General features: G+C 42.6%; 1 protein-coding gene across 1 annotated transcript in view; it reads left to right on the top strand.

Moving 5' to 3' along the window:
• mier3a (mesoderm induction early response 1, family member 3 a) overlaps positions 1-16,066 on the top strand; it is a 54,888-nt gene extending 38,822 nt beyond the window's left edge. Inside the window, 3 exon segments of the mRNA XM_045688037.1 lie at positions 14,563-14,714; positions 15,281-15,681; positions 15,683-16,066. Of these exon segments, the coding sequence (XP_045543993.1) occupies positions 14,563-14,714; positions 15,281-15,681; positions 15,683-15,733 (604 nt within the window). The 3' untranslated portion in view covers positions 15,734-16,066.
• The last annotated feature ends 1,889 nt before the right edge of the window (positions 16,067-17,955 follow it).

The raw sequence follows: 17,955 nt of genomic DNA, 5'->3' as shown, positions 1-17,955 counted from the left end.
TATGGCTGATTTCCTGCAAGACAGGAATGTCAGTGTTCTGCCATGGCCAGCGAAGAGCCCATGTCTCAATCCCATTGAGCACGTCTGGGACCTGTTGGATCGGAGGGTGAGGGCCAGGGCCATTCCGTCTGGGAACTTGCAGGTGCCTTGGTGGAAGAGTGGGGTAACGTCTCACAGCAAGAACGGCAAATCTGGTGCAGTCCATGAGGAGGAGATGCACTGCAGTACTTGGTGGCCACACCAGATACTGACTTACTTTTGACTTTGACCCCCCCCCCCCCTTTGTTCAGGGACACATTATTCTATGTCTGTGGAACTTGTTCAGCTTGTCTCAGTTGTTGAATCTTGTTATGTTCATACAAATATTTTCACATGTTAAGTTTGCTGAAAATAAACGCAGTTGTGAGTTGGTTTTGTGAATGAAGAATTTGTCTTTTTATATATTTATTGCAAAAAGATTTCTCACGTAAGCCCACACCTTCCAATCTGAGTTCTGGATAAACTTTGATCATTACCAAAGCTAAGATGAGTTTTCATTAGTGTAGTTAGACCACTGGGAACGGCTTTGATCACAGAAATAAATTCTCTGAAAGGTATTGGAAACTCTTTCAATGTTATAAATTGTTCATATGTGAGAATATTACCCTTGTTGTCGTAAACATCAAGAACAAAGTCAATATTCCTCATGCCAACTGGGGTAAATCAATGACTTATTCCTTTCAGTTTTGTCTGAATTATTCCACAAAAGAGCTTTATGTGGGGAAAAGTTGTGCAGAAAACATATTTTCCGGGCCATTAAAGCTTGTTGGCGAAATCTAGCCAATTTATCGGTTAATCTTTCAGGAATATAATTACATTTCTGTAAAAATTGAGAACCTCCCAACTTATTAAACACATTATTTGGAATGAAATACCATATTGAATCAGTATTGATCTTTTCAACGAGTTGATCTTGAAAGTGTTATTTATATCAACAAAATCCAACACTTCCCTTCAGAGCCTTCAGCTCTTTTATTAGAGAGGACTGACTTTTTTTAGTTTGACTTTTATTTTTATAGATGAAGTCAAGAAAGTCTTATTAATCTCTTTACAAGTAGCAGGATTTACAAATAAAGATAATGAGGAGTACACAAAACGAGACAGTCCCTCTGCCTTGGACAGAAGTACTCTCCCAAGTATAGAAAGATCTCTTTGTAGCCAATTATTAAATATATTTTTGGTTTTCTAAATTTTAGGAGAGAAATTCATATGTTGTCTGACCTAAGTGTTTTTTTTTTTTTTTTGACAGATGTATTCCTAAATATTTAACACAGTCCTTTACAGGAATATTTTCTATTTCTTTATCATCAGAGTCAAATAAACACAATATTTCACATTTAGAAACATTCAGTTTTAATCCTGATGCAATAGAAAATGCAGTTATAGCATTAAGTGCACCTGGTCTTTGTCTCTTAAGAAAAGAGTAGTATCATCAGCCAGTTGGGAGAATTGTGATTAAAAAATGTTTTTTGTTAAAAATGGTTAAGCCATATACACTTGCATTATTCAGGATATCTAGAGAGAAGTTCCACAACCAAAATGACTCAAAATGGCGAAATTGTGCATCCCTGTCGAACACTTCTGTTGATACTGAATCTTTTTATAAGTATTAAGGTTTAGTAACACAGAACTATTTATATCTTTGTAAAACATGCGAATGACTTTGATACATTTTTTGGATTTGGTGAACATTTTAAGTGACCCAAAGAGAAATTCATGTTCAATTGTGTCAAAGGCTTTACAGAAGTCCAAAAATAAGACAACCGCATCTGAGTCAATTGCATCTGAATAATCTATAAGGTCTAAGACTAAACAAATGTTAGAGCTTATGTGACGGCCCTTCATAAATCCTGTTTGAGTCTCATTTATAATGGTATCTATTCCTTTCTTTAATCTTTTGGCATAAACCAGAGCAATCAATTTGTAATCAATATTTAATAAAGTAATTGGTCTCCAATTGTCAATGAGAGAGGAGTCTTTATCGGACTTCGGAATCAATGAAATAAGGCCCTGTTTCATAGTGGAGACCAATTCCCCACTTTTGATGCAATCTTGAAACATATAAAAAATTGGGTCTTCTAGTAACTCAAACTGTCTATAGAATTCAACTGACAGGCCATCAGGGCCAGGTGATTTCCCTTTTTTCATTGAATTCAGAGCCTCTCTAATTTCTTCAATTGACGCAAACTGAGTGGAAATCATCCTCAATTACAGGGACATAATTCTGAATGTGGCAAATGTAGCTTTCACAACCATCTTCCGGAAATTGAGAGCTGTAAAGGTTTTCATAAAAGGAATTGACAAAGGATGTTATTGTAATGGGATCTTTGCATAAAACATTGTTAATTTTGAGTGCAGTTACAGATTTTCTTTTGTAGTTTCTCTTTTCAAGTGCAAAAAAGTAACTAGTGTTTCTTTCCCCCTCTTCAATTAATTTTGCTCTTGACCTAATAACAAAGGCACCCTTTGATCCGTGTAAAGCTGTTCTAATTCTAGTTGTAAAGATTTAGATTATCTTTCTTTAGAAAACTGTCGAGCTTGCTCATCAACTCTTTTTCTCTAAGGTTCTTTAAGTGCATCAGCTCTTTGGCACGTTTAATGGCTACAACTCTGACTTTATATTTGAAAAATTCCCATCTACTTCCATGACCCAAGTCTTTTCTTGCAAAAATATCTTTGGCTAACGATTTGATGTTTCCAATAAGAGTAGGATCTTTGAGTAGTGTGTTGTTTAATTTCCAATATCCTCGAGTACCTTTTTTTTTTAAAGTTTTTTTTTTTTAGTAGCTTGTAAATTCAGGAAAATCAAGTGGTGATCAGAAAAGGGAGCCAACTGATGATCTACATCTATAACAAAATGGGGGAAATTAGGAATAAAACTATTCTAGATTTACGTGGCATAGTTTTGTTGGTCCAGGTATAACCTTTTGCATCCGTATTGAAATAACGCCAGTCATCATCAACACAGATCCTTGCATAATGTAGTGATGATATTGCTATTTTGAAGGCTTTGACTTGTTCTAGGAGGAAAATGATCAACAGATGCATCAGGTGTTTCATTAAAATCCCCTGAAATAATTGTAAAAGTGTTTCGTTGCTTAAATCCTGTACTTTCCTGGTAAATTGGGTAAAAATTGTCTTATTTGGAGCACGTGAGTTATGTCCATATACATTACAAATGATGAAAATAGCATTGTCAAGTTTAACAGTTACTATGACCCATCTATCTTGTGAAGATGTTGATTCTAGAATGTCACCTTTTTAAACTTGTGAATAAGTGTCAAAACACCAGCAGAATGGTTTGATCCATGACTGAAATAGGCTGTCTCCCCATTGTGATTTCCAAAATTTCAAATCACTTTCACCCAAATTAGTTTCCTAAAGGACAAAAACTGCGTTTACAATATAAAAAAGGCTTTCCTTTACCACTAGCATTCAGACTAACGATATTGAGTGAGTTGAAAACGAACTCCTGCATTAAAAAGAGAGAGAACACAAATTGCATAACAGAAGTAGTAACGTCAACAATATTAACAAACAGTGAACCTTGAGAGGATTACTCTGACGGAAAACTACGCTCAGCTGAGGTAGCGGTGGTTAACAGTATTAACAAATCTATTTACTTCCTTTTTTTTTTAATAGTTTGCAAGTGTTCATCAGTTGTAGTTTGAACTGTACATTTACTCGTGGCAGTACATTAACTGTACTCTTGACAGTACTCACAGTTCCAGTTTGGTTAATGTCAATAGAGTTACCCAGTAATCATTCTTCCTTCGATAAACGCGTGTGGGCCCTTGAACCCAGCCTTCTTTCCCTCTTGTCGTGCCTTCTGTATAAGCGGCCACAGTTTGTCCCTGGCAGTCTGATCCTGCGGTATCAGAGCTTCTTTGATGCAGAGCTTCTTCTCGTCCAGAAACTTGTTCCCCTTGGCCATTTTCCAGATGATGTCCCTGTAATGGCCATAGTTAAGTGCAAAATGATATTGCGAGGGGGTCCATCAGATCTTCGTTTCCCAAGTCGATGTACCACGTCGATCACGTCTCTTAGCTTGTGTTTGATGCACAGAGCCACCTTTCCCAGGATATTAATGACTGCTTCCCTGATATCCTCTCCCTCTACCTCTTTTACACCTTGGATTTTCAGATTCCACCCACGAGATTCCACCCACAGATTCCACCCACAGCTCATTATTTTGGGATTGCAGTTTCAACTCATTCTCTAGGAACGTTATCTTTTCCTTGTTCTCTCTCACAATTTTGTGTAGCTGACTGACAGTTTCTGACAAATTATCGATCTTCTTCGATGTTTCTTCGGTAGCCCGCTCTATGATGGACACTGGAGAGTGTGGCATCTTGTTTAGTCGACGGACTGGATTGCAGAGATAAGTTCAGACATGGAAATGTCATCTTTCATTTTTTTCACCAGTGGATTTTTAATTGGGGTCTGAGGTAAAGAGGTTGCAAGGATTTCATCCTGGTCAGTTTTGTTCTTTCTCTTGCTTGAGTTCGTGGCTTCTTGTGTATCTATGCTACTCTGGTTCTCGTTGTGGCTAGCTAGCATGTCTGCTGTCTTCTGTGAGACTTGAATATTCCGTCTACTATTGTCTTTCTGTCGTGTTCTTCCCATTCAACTTGACAAAAACAAACTCTAAACTTATCCTATGTCCCTAAAACAAGTTATAGTTAGTTTCTTTCAACATTGAGAGCCAATATTAGACTGTTAACCACCTAACCCTCAATGTTGCTTTGAAGAGCGAGAAAACACTCCCCCTCACAGCAACGCCATCTTGGCTTTTTCAAAAACTCAATACCACAGACAATTTGATTCCTGCCAGTGACGAACTGGCGTCAGTTGTTACTATGGCAATTAAAAATGGCGCTGACCATAGCTCAAATAAACCTTGTCGACAATCAAAATACTAATTATAAAGATTTTTTTTGTATTAGTGGATTGAATACATCTCTTTTGCTTAGATTTACTTCCTAAAGTGTTATATTCCCTTTTAAGAATGATGGAGGCCACTGTGTTCTTGGGGACCTTAAATGCTGCAGAAATGTTTTGGCACCCTTCCCCAGATCTGTGCTTCAACACAATCCTGTCTCGGAGCTCTACGGACAATTCCTTCGACCTCATGGGTTGGTTTTTGCTTACAAAATGTGGAAAAAGTCACGGGTCTTAAACTTTCCGAGGGGGGTGGTGTGTGTGTGTGTGTGGTTTAGTCGAGCAGTAACACACAATCTCGGTCGATCAACAGCCTAACCACCAAACAATCGACTAGTTGATTTAATTGGGGACAGCCCTACTCTCTTGGGTTAGTTATAAAAAACTAAGCTCATGAGTCATTTTAAGTTCTACTCAAGAATCAGTGGCTATATATAATTCATTTTAAAAGTAAAATGGATGTAGCAATTGCAGATTGCTGCTTTTTTTTTAAGAACGAGAAGCATAGAAATAGCAAACGGAATGGCTCTACCAATTGATGACAGATCTATAAGTCACATTTCTTTGTGAATTTGGTAGGGTCACGCACATTTCAATCCTGCACACACGGGACCACTGCCTGGCACAGTCTAATCACGGCTAGCAGTAATCAAATCTTCAGATCACAGCTGCCCAGTGTGCTGCAGCAAAGATTGTCTATTATAGTGACAAGATAGTCAAGTGACTATGGAAATGTATGTCCTCAAAGATAGAAGGCAGATGGGAGGAGGCGAGGTCAGGTGGGACCATTTTAGCCAATGAGAGGTCGGATATGCATGTGAACAACAGGCCATAGAGATTGATAGAGGACTCATCTTTGCCAAAATAGCGTCTTTGAAAGCATGGGCAGTCCCATTGAGTCAATCTCCATTTTAAAGTAGTACATTTTCTTAATTGGCTGATTTGCTCCAAACTCATAGCATTCACCACCCAGTGACTGCCATTGAGGGCTTCCAGCATTTTAAAGTAATGTCCATGCTAAAACGGGTTATATCCACGATGAGTCCTCTATCTCTGTGACAACAGGCACAACTCCGATATAAAGTTGTCTTTGGGGAAGTTGCCAAAATGCCACTTATATCGGTGCATTCGTAAGAACCTAACCATTATATGTACTTGCCTGTTGCATGTGCATGTTTTTGTAATGTGCAGGGCTCATTTGTAAGAGACTAGTCTCAATATGACTTCCCTGTTGGAATAAAGGTAAATTACGAAACTTCTATTTGGTCAAATAAGCCTCGCGTAGCAAATTGGCAATTACATTTTTTTTTTTTTTCACCAAATTCGAGACACATTCATTCACTAACCACATTTCCATCCACCGTTTCTATACGAGTAAAGTCATACCATACAGTGCATTCACTCCTTCCCTTTTTCCACATTTGTTAAGTTAGTTATATTCTAAAATGGATTTTAAAAAATCAATCTACACCCAATACCCCATCATTTTAAAGTGAAAATAGGTTATTAGAAACTTTTGCAAATGTATTAAAAATAAAAACCAGATGTCTTTTATTTACATAAGTATTCAGACCCTTTGCTATGAGACTCCAACTTGAGCTCAGGTGCATCCTGTTTCCATTGCTCATCCTTGATGTTTCTACAACTTGATAGAAGTCCACCTGTGGTAAATTCTATTGATTGGACATGATTTGGAAAGGCACACACCTGTCTTTAGAAGGTCCCACAGTTGACAGTGCATGTCTGAGCAAAAACCAAGCCATGAGGTTGAAGGAATTGTCCATAGAGCTCCGTGACAGGATTGTGTCGAGGCACAGATCTGGGGAAGGGTACCAAAAAATGTCTGCAGCATTGAAGGTCCCCAAGAACACAGTGGCCGCCTCCATTCTTAACTGGAAGAAGTTTGGAACCACCAAGACTCTTCCTAGAGCTGTCCACCCAGCCAAACTGGGCAATCGGGGAAGAAGAGCCTTGGTCAGGGAGGTGACCAAGAACCCGATGGTCACTCTGACAGAGCTCCAGAGTTCCTCTGTGGAGATGGGGGAACCTTTCAGAAGGACAACCATCTCTGCAGCGCTCTACCAATTCGGCTTTTATTGTAGAGTGGCCAGACGGAATCCACTTCTCAGTAAAAGGCACATGACAGCCCGCTTGGAGTTTGCCAAAAGGCACCTAAAGGACTCTGACCATGAGAAACAAGATTCTGATTAAACCAAAATTGAACTCTTTGGCCTGAATGACAAGCGTCACGTCTGGAGGAAACTAGGCACCGCTCATCACCTGGCCAATACCATCCCTACGGTGAAGCATGGTGGTGGCAGCATCATACTGTGGGGATGTTTTCCAGCGGTAGGGACTGGGAGATTAGTCAGGCTCGAGGGAAAGATGAACAGAGCAAAGTACAGAGATATTCTTGATGACAACCTGCTCCAGAGCGCTCATGACCTGAGACTGGGGCGAAGGTTCACCTTCCAACAGGAAAATGACACTAAGCACACACACAGCCAAGACGATGCAGGAGTGGCCTTTGGACAAGTCTCTGAATGTGCTTGAGTGGCCTAGCCTGATCTGACTTGAACCCGATCAAACATCAGAGTGATGGCCTCTCTTAAAAATAGGAAGATCCCATCAGCTTTCTATAGGCTAGATCTACTATATTTATTTCTCAACCTTCCTAATATTAAGCACATTGCTTATCTTCTTACATCTAGACGTTCCGCTAGCGGAACACCTGCTCCAATATCCAATGATGGGCGTGGCGCGAAATACAAACTCCTCAAATCCGAAAACTTCCGTTTTTCAAACATATTACTATTTTACACCATTTTAAAGACAAGACTCTCCTTTATCTAACCACACTGTCCGATTTCAAAAAGGCTTTACAGCGAAAGCAAAACATTAGATTATGTCAGCAGAGTACCCAGCCAGAAATAATCAGACACCCATTTTTCAAGCTAGCATATGTCACAAAAACCAAAACCACAGCTAAATGCAGCACTAACCTTTGATCTTCATCAGATGACACACCTAGGACATTATGTTATACAATACATGCATGTTTTGTTCAATCAAGTACATATTTATATCAAAAACCAGCTTTTTACATTAGCATGTGACGTTCAGAACTAGCATTCCCACCGAACACTTCCGGTGAATTTACTAAATTACTCACGATAAACGTTGACAAAAAACATAACAATTATTTTAAGAATTATAGATACAGAACTCCTTTATGCAATCGCGGTGTCCGATTTTAAAATAGCTTTTCGGTGAAAGCACATTTTGCAATATTCTGAGTAGATAGCTCGCCATCACGGGCTAGCTATTTTGACACCCACCAAGTTTGGTACTCACCAAACTCAGATTTACAATAAGAAAAATTGGATTACCTTTGCTGTTCTTTGTCAGAATGCACTCCCAGGACTTCTACTTCAACAACAAATGTTGGTTTGGTTCCAAATAGCGGCGTTTTGTTCGTGCGTTCAAGACACTATCCGAAGGCGGACACGTATCGTGACAAATTTCCAAATATTCCATTACCGTACTTCGAAGCATGTCAAACGCTGTTTAAAATAAATTTTTATGCGATTTTTCTCGTAAAAAAGCGATAATATTCCGACCGGGAGACGTCCTTTCCGTTCAAAGACTCAATCTAAAATGGACTCTTCACGTGCACGCGCGCACCCGTCTCATTGTTCTCAGATCGACCACTTACCAAATGCGCTACTGTTTTTCAGCCATGGGCTGCAAAGTCATCATTCAACGTTCTGGCGCCTTCTGAGAGCCTATGGGAGCCTTAGAAAATGTCACGTTACAGCAGAGATCCCTTGTTTTGGATAGAGATGACCAAGAAGGCCAAGAAATGGTCAGACAGGGTACTTCCTGTACAGAATCTTCTCAGGTTTTGGCCTGCCATTTGAGTTCTGTTATACTCACAGACACCATTCATTTACATTTTTTTTTTACATTTTAGTCATTTAGCAGACGCTCTTATCCAGAGCGACTTACAAATTGGTGCATTCACCTATAATATCCAGTGGAACAACCACTTTACAATAGTGCATCTAAATCTTTTAAGGGGGGTTAGAAGGATTACTTTATCCTATCCCAGGTATTCCTTGAAGAGGTGGGGTTTCAGGTGTCTCCGGAAGGTGGTGTTTGACTCCGCTGTCCTGGCGTCGTGAGGGAGCTTGTTCCACCATTGGGGTGCCAGAGCAGCGAACAGTTTTGACTGGGCTGAGCGGGAACTGTGCTTCCTCAGAGGTAGGGAGGCGAGCAGGCCAGAGGTGGATGAACGGAGTGCCCTTGTTTGGGTGTAGGGCCTGATCAGAGCCTGAAGGTACGGAGGTGCCGTTCCCCTCACAGCTCCGTGAGGCAAGCACCATGGTCTTGTAGCGGATGCGAGCTTCGACTGGAAGCCAGTGGAGAGAGCGGAGGAGCGGGGTGACGTGAGAGAACTTGGGAAGGTTGAACACCAGACGGGCTGCGGCGTTCTGGATGAGTTGTAGGGGTTTAATGGCACAGGCAGGGAGCCCAGCCAACAGCGAGTTGCAATAATCCAGACGGGAGATGACAAGTGCCTGGATTAGGACCTGCGCCGCTTCCTGTGTGAGGCAGGGTCGTACTCTGCGAATGTTGTAGAGCATGAACCTACAGGATCGGGTCACCGCCTTGATGTTGGTGGAGAACGACAGGGTGTTGTCCAGGGTCACGCCAAGGCTCTTAGCACTCTGGGAGGAGGACACAAGGGAGTTGTCAATCGTGATGGCGAGATCATGGAACGGGCAGTCCTTCCCCGGGAGGAAGAGCAGCTCCGTCTTGCCGAGGTTCAGCTTGAGGTGGTGATCCGTCATCCACACTGATATGTCTGCCAGACATGCAGAGATGCGATTCGCCACCTGGTTGTCAGAAGGGGGAAAGGAGAAGATTAATTGTGTGTCGTCTGCATAGCAATGATATGAGAGACCATGTGAGGATATGACAGAGCCAAGTGACTTGGTGTATAGCGAGAATAGGAGTGGGCCAAGAACAGAGCCCTGGGGGACACCAGTGGTGAGAGCACGTGGTGCGGAGACAGATTCTCGCCACGCCACCTGGTAGGAGCGACCTGTCAGGTAGGACGCAATCCAAGCGTGCGCGGTGCCGGAGATGCCCAGCTCGGAGAGGGTGGAGAGGAGGATCTGATGGTTCACGGTATCAAAGGCAGCAGATAGGTCTAGAAGGATGAGAGCAGAGGAGAGAGAGTTAGCTTTAGCAGTGCGGAGAGCCTCCGTGACACAGAGAAGAGCAGTCTCAGTTGAATGCCCAGTCTTGAAACCTGACTGATTAGGATCAAGAAGGTCATTCTGAGAGAGATAGCAAGAGAGCTGGCCAAGGACGGCGCGTTCAAGAGTTTTGGAGAGAAAGGAAAGAAGGGATACTGGTCTGTAGTTGTTGACATCGGAGGGATCGAGTGTAGGTTTTTTCAGAAGGGGTGCAACTCTCGCTCTCTTGAAGACGGAAGGGACGTAGCCAGCGGTAAAGGATGCGTTGATGAGCGAGGTGAGGTAGGGGAGAAGGTCTCCGGAAATGGTCTGGAGAAGAGGAGGGGATAGGGTCAAGTGGGCAGGTTGTTGGGCGGCCGGCCGTCACAAGACGCGAGATTTAATCTGGAGAGAGAGGGGAGAAAGAGGTCAAAGCACAGGGTAGGGTAGTGTGAGCAGGACCAGCAGTGTCGTTTGACTTAGCAAACGAGGATCGGATGTCGTCAACCTTCTTTTCAAAATGGTTGACGAAGTCATCCGCAGAGAGGGAGGAGGGGGGGGAGGAGGATTCAGGAGGGAGGAGAAGAAGGTAGCAAAGAGCTTCCTAGGGTTAGAGGCAGATGCTTGGAGTTTAGAGTGGTAGAAAGTGGCTTTAGCAGCAGAGACAGAAGAGGAAAATGTAGAGAGGAGGGAGTGAAAGGATGCCAGGTCCGCAGGGATGCGAGTTTTCCTCCATTTCCGCTCGGCTGCCCGGAGCCCTGTTCTGTGAGCTCGCAGTGAGTCGTCGAGCCACGGAGCAGGAGGGGAGGACCGAGCCGGCCTGGAGGATAGGGGACAGAGGAAATCAAAGGATGCAGAGAGGGAGGGTTGAGGAGGCAGAATTAGGAGATAGGTTGGAGAAGGTTTGAGCAGAGGGAAGAGATGATAGGATGGAAGAGGAGAGAGTAGCGGGAGAGAGAGAGCGAAGGTTGGGACGGCGCAATACCATCCGAGTAGGGGGAGAGTGAGAAGTGTTGGATGAGAGCGAGAGGGAAAAGGATACAAGGTAGTGGTCGGAGACTTGGAGGGGAGTTGCAATGAGATTAGTGGAAGAACAGCATCTAGTAAAGATGAGTTCAAGCGTATTGCCTGCCTTGTGAGTAGGGGGGGAAGGTGAGAGGGTGAGGTCAAAAGAGGAGAGGAGTGGAAAGAAGGAGGCAGAGAGGAATGAGTCAAAGGTAGACGTGGGGAGGTTAAAGTCACCCAGAACTGTGAGAGGTGAGCCATCCTCAGGAAAGGAACTTATCAAGGCGTCAAGCTCATTGATGAACTCTCCAAGGGAACCTGGAGGGCGATAAATGATAAGGATGTTAAGCTTGAAAGGGCTGGTAACTGTGACAGCATGGAATTCAAATGAGGAGATAGACAGATGGGTCAGGGGAGAAAGAGAGAATGTCCACTTGGGAGAGATGAGGATTCCAGTGCCACCACCCCGCTGGCTCGATGCTCTAGGGGTATGCGAGAACACGTAGTCAGACGAGGAGAGAGCAGTAGGAGTAGCAGTGTTATCTGTGGTGATCCATGTTTCCGTCAGCGCCAGGAAGTCTAGGGACTGGAGGGTAGCATAGGCTGAGATGAACTCAGCCTTGTTGGCCGCAGACCGGCAGTTCCAGAGGCTGCCGGAGACCTGGAACTCCACGTGGGTCGTGCGCGCTGGGACCACCAGGTTAGAGTGGCAGCGGCCACGCGGTGTGGAGCGTTTGTATGGCCTGTGCAGAGGAGAGAGAACAGGGATAGGCAGACACATAGTAGACAAGCTACAGAAGAGGCTACGCTAATGAAAATGAGATTGGAGTGACAAGTGGACTACACGTCTCGAATGTTCAGGAAGTTAAGCTTACGTTGCAAAAATGTTATTGACTAAAATGATACAGTACTGCTGGCTGGTGGAGTAGGCTAGCTAGCAGTGGCTGCGTTGTTGACTTTGAACGTGTAGCTGGCTAGGTAACCTCGGTAGTTTCAGTACTACACCTTGTCATGATACAAAGCAACTTTGTAGCTAGCTAGCTAACATAACACTAATCAAGACGTTCCTTGTAGTGTATTTAGTTTCAACAATGCTGCTCGTCGGTAATAGTTGGCTAGGTTAGGAAAAATGGCGTCGCGGGGGACGGAAATAGCTGGCTAGCTAACCTCGATGGCTGGCTAGCTAACAATTATCAATTAACAATTATCAAGCTATGACAAAGACAACTAGGTAGCTAGCTAGGTAACACTGCACTAGTCAAATCGTTCCGTTGTAAAGTATTAGTAACTACAGCGCTGCTAGTCGGTAACGGTTGGCTAGCTGGCAGTGGGTTAATGATGACTAGGTGTGTTGAGTAAGTCTGGCGCCGCGTCGCGGCTGGCTAGCACACCTCGATAATACTCAAACTACACAATTATCTTAGATACAGAGACAGCAAAGACCACTATGTAGCTGGCTAACTAACACTAACGCCACACTAATCAAGTCGTTGCGTTGTAATGTAATAGTTTCTGCGGTGCTGCTAGTCGGTAGAAGTTGGCTAGCTAACAGTGACGACTAGCTAGCTAGCAGCTAGCAGTGTTGACTACGTTAGGAGGAGGAAGATAGCTAGCCTCGATAATTACTCAGTTACTCTAAACTACACAATTATCTTTGATACAAAGACGGCTATGTAGCTAGCTAACAGTTTTAGAAACTTTGGAGTGTTTTCTATCCAAAGCTACTAATTATATGCATATTCTAGTTTCAGGGCAGGAGTAATAACCAGATTAAATCGGGTACGTTTTTTATCCGGCCGTGAAAATACTGCCCCCTATCCATAACAGGTTAAATTTACAAACAGGAGTATAGCCTACCTGGCTGGCATTAAAATGTACCACAGGAAAAGCATCCTCCATTTGCTATTTTAGTGCTTAAATCGAGACAGATGTATGATAATGGTCCATTCTAAATCAAAATAAATTTCACATGTATTATTTAGTATATGTAAAGACGATTAAATCAGGAATAGTGTGATGGGTGACAATATTAGCCTATCACTTGTGAATGCCTTAAGCTGGGCATCAAACAGGGCATGCTTTTTTAGCGACTTTTTCGAATCATAGTCACACACCACATGTAGCCTAGCACATAGGCCTATAATGTTTTGATAAGGTTTGTATCACAACTAAAGTGGCCAAATAACTTCTTAAAATTAAGAACATTAGGCTCTACACCCGTTGTAAAGCAGATTAAAATGCATACATACACTCGTTGTAAAGCAGATTAAATGGCATACATACGCAGCGAGTGAGTTTCACGTTTGGGGAAGATAATTTTCACCATACAAATGCACCTTTAAAATAAAAGCATTACATGCATAATTGCATTTGTGGTCACTTTTGAGAATGGGGTTTTCCTGCTAATGGAACATTCGCGCTTATAGCCTACTGCCATGTGCGTATTGCTGCGCTTATAATATGAAGAAATAAATTAGGCTATCAACATTTTAAGAAATGTTCTAATCTGTTGCTTATTTATTTATCGCATAGAATAGATCAACTTTTGTACTATTGGACATGGTAGATTGACATGGGCTAATGCTTTTGCTGTTCGATAGGCTACTCATCTTGTTGGCTGACGAAAAGTAAATGTGGACAGTTCTTCCAATATCTTCAATATATGCGCTTCGGAAACGTTAAGGATGAGCGCACTTGCGTCCCTGATGTCTGTCTTCACTTGTAGCCTGTGAGAAAGACCCGATCATGTGACAGAGCCATGTGAGTGAGAGGTGCAGCAGGGAGAAGGGAATTATAATTATTATATTCAGCCCAAGGGCACAACTGCCACTGGCCACTAAAGGCATAGAGTTTTTTTTAATTTTTTTTAGGGGGGTTATGGCCACACAAGGGAATTCAGACGGGAAGTTCAAGGAATTATCAAGTGCTTGTCAAATTGTGACTGAGAGACTGGTGTGTGTACAGCCTGCGCAAAAACAAAGCAGAGCTCATGCCTTTGGTGTGAATTTTTTTCAAATCATCATTAGTCGCATCATGCAGCCGTAGAATGTATTAAAAATCAAGATATATAGCCCAACGTTTGTATCACAACTAAAGGACCTGAGATAATATACAAGGCCATTGCGCATTCTCTCCAGTGGAAAACTGTTATGGGGGAGAGGTCTATATTTAAGAGAAAATTAACTAATCACACTTTTTATTTCATAAATGTGAGGATTCCCTTGATAATTTGGTGTCCCTCCCCATTTTACTCACATTTCAAAATTTTGATGAACACGATACTGTTTTATTCACAGAAAAATCTCCTATTTGTTTGTTCCTACCCTCCCTGTAGAGATCTGATGGACAGGCTGGTGGATGAGGCTGAAGGCTTGGTGGTAGACGGCTCGGCTTCTGTGTGCTCCAGTAGCAGTGGAGGTCGGATGGAGTACTCGGCAGAGCACCAGCTCAACCTCCTTAACTCTATCACGGCCAGCGACCTTTCTGGTGAGTAGGGCCACGGGCCAGGACCGAGAAATCAGAGCAGACGAGAGAGATGAGGCTTGTGAACTCCACATGAATTTTGATGGATAGAGTGAAGAATGCGATTAGCAGTGGTAGCCGCTTGGAGCATTAGGCTGTAACATTTAAGCAGTGATTATTTTTTTTTAAATGTATTTATTTTTTTATTCACTGTATGCATCTGGGGTCATACATAGTAAGCTTCTCAGAGTAGGAGTTCTAATCGAGGATCAGGGCCCTCCTGTCCGTGTAATGTTATTCATTATGATATAAAAGTGAAACTGATGTTAAATCTGCACTTCTACTCTAAGATGCTTGATACATATGGCTCCTGATCTTCAAGCTCATCTGCTATGATAAGGGTCCTGACCATGTTGCTTGAACAAGGAAAACCTAGGTCCCTAGCATGTTTTCCTAGTAGGTCACATGGACACCAAAAACTCCTGGCTGTAGCTATGATGCAGTATTTCTGATGAAGGACAATGTCTGTTTAGACACAGTGAAGGTTAATTCCAAGTCTCTAAATTTGCTTCTCCTCCCCCTCACTCCAGCGTTGACCAGCAGTGTGGCGTCTGTATGTAACCCGTCTGACGTGGGCTGCCTGGAGTCCTACAGCTTCCCCCCGTTGGAGGGCCTCCACCGGGGCTCCTTGAGCCATGACGAGTCCCTGGGATTCATCCCCAACGGCGCAGGAGACCCCGACTGCATCAACCTGCTGGACGCCGGCTTCTACCACTCCGACCTGGGCCAGTTGGCCTCCTGCACGGACGACTACGACAGACCCCCCTCCAAGCGCCTCAAAATGAGCTTGCCCGAGACCACTGTAGAAAATGTGGGTCTGGATTATGAGGCACGCCCGCGTCCTATCACGAGCACCAAGATGGCAGTGTCGGTGACAGACTTTGGCAACCTAGTGACCGACGAGGCCAACGGCTACATCGGAACACGACCATGCACACGCACGACACCAGTACCAACCGCACACAGCCCTACAGTCGGAGTGAATGGTTGCTAGGTAACCGTGTGTGAACGGCTGCGCCACGTCACAGCACTTCTCCTTCCCTACTTTATGGTGGAGCCCACCATAATCTGTGTACATATTTGTTCATTGGAGATTATATTTATTTTCTAAAGGTTTGGGGTCCTTGTTTTTGAAAGAAAAGCACTTTTTCTTTGTCTATTAAATTGACATCAAATTTGTAAGTCACTCTGGATAAGAGCGTCTGCTAAATTACGTAAATGTAAATTGTTCAGCAATACAGTGTAGACATTGTTAATGTTGTTGTAAATTACTTTTGTAGCTGGAAACAGCAAATATTTTATGGAATATCTACATAGGTGTACAGAGGCCCATTATCACTCCTGTAGCAACCATCACTCCTGTATTCCAATGGCACGTTGTTAGCTAATTTAAGTTTATCATTTTAAAAGGCTAATTGATCATTAGAAAACCCTTTTGCAATTATGTTAGCACAGCTGAAAACTGTTCTGATTTAAAGAAGCGATAAAACTGGCCTTGTTGATTATCTTGAGCATCAGCATTTGTTGGTTCGATTACAGGCTCAAAATGGCCAGAAACAAAGAATTTTCTTCTGAAACTCGTCAGTCTATTCTTGTTCTGAGAAATGAAGGCTATTCCATGCGAGAAATTGCCAAGAAACTGAAGATCTCGTACAATGCTGTGTACTACTCCCTTCACAGAACATTTGCAAAAGGGTTTTCTAATAATCAATTATCCTTTCAAAATTATAAACTTGGATTTGCTAACACAACGTGCCATTGAAACACAGGAGTGATGGTTGCTGATAATGGGACTCTGTATGCCTATGTAGATATTCCATTAAAAATCTGCCGCTTCCAGCTATGATAGTCATTTACAACATTAACAATGTCTGCACTGTATTTCTGATCAATTTGATTATTATTTTAATGTGATTTTCTTTCATAAACAAGGACATTCTTAAGTGACCCTGAACTTTTGAGCGGTTATGTATGTGTGTGTGCAAAACATTAAGAATGCTTTCTAATATTGAGTTGCACCCCCGTTTGCCCTCAGAACAGCCTCAATTCTTCAGGGCATGGACTTTACAAGGTGTCAAGCATTCCACAGGGATCCTGGCCCATGTTGACTCCAATGCTTTCCACAGTTGTGTTAAGTTGGCTGGATTTCCTTTGGGTGGTGGACCATTCTTGATACATACTGGAAACTGATGAGGTTGAAAAACGTAGCAGCGTTGCAGTTCTTGACACACTCAAACCCGTGCACATGGCAGCTACTACCATACCCCGTTCAAAGGCACTTAAATCTTTTGTCTTGCCCCTTCACTGTCTGAAGGGCGCACATACACAATCCATGTCTCAAGACTTAAAAGTCCTTTTAACCATTCTCCTCCCTTTAATCTACACTGATTTTGAAGTGGATTTAACAGGTGACATCAATAAGGAATCATAGCTTTCACTTGTATTTACCTGTTCTGTCTGTCATGGAAAGAGCATGTTCGTACACTCAGTTTATATGATATACATATGTTTTTTTACTATGACATCAGTGATGTCGTCTTGTACAGAAAAAATATATATATTGAATATAGCCATTTATTTTTCCGTCCGGAATTTTGGGAAATGCCCATCTGTGTCCGAATACTGTGGGAACGGAACTACTGGTGGGAGATTTGTGCTTTTGGGGATCTGTTCCACATCAGTGGAGCATTATCCTTCAAGTGTTGGTGAAACTCACCACTACATCTGACTAGTTCTCTTTCCTCGCTGGCTGTATGAGCAGCATTCTCTCACCATTGCTACTTTCCCAGTGTTTACAGGTACCAACGACCTGGCCCTAAATGTAGCATTTTGTAAGACGGTCCCCAGGTTTTGTATATTTTGTACAGATGTACTACTTGTCATCCATGTGCAAAACACTTTTTTTGTTAATGTTTGCCTCTGTATGTGTAACCTTTATTTAACTAGGCAAGTCAGTTAAGAACAAATTGTTATTTACAATGACTGCCTACCCTGGCCAAACCCAGATGACGCTGGGCCAATTGTGCGCCGCCAAATATACTGTAAATAAAGAGAATGTATATTCTTTTATTTGCTTGTTTTTAAAATATTTTTTCTCTCCTTCCCAGAATTTAATTAGATGGAAATATCCCAGGGTGGCCTGGGTATTTATAAACATTGGACTGCAACATGGTCCTCAACATAAGCTTCTTTGTTAATCTGAAAA

The sequence above is a fragment of the Salmo salar genome, chromosome ssa01 (genome assembly GCF_905237065.1).
Source record: "Salmo salar chromosome ssa01, Ssal_v3.1, whole genome shotgun sequence".
NCBI lineage: Eukaryota > Metazoa > Chordata > Actinopteri > Salmoniformes > Salmonidae > Salmo > Salmo salar.
The sequence above is the reverse complement of the archived record's forward strand: the minus strand, read 5'-3'. Positions and strand labels throughout refer to the sequence as shown.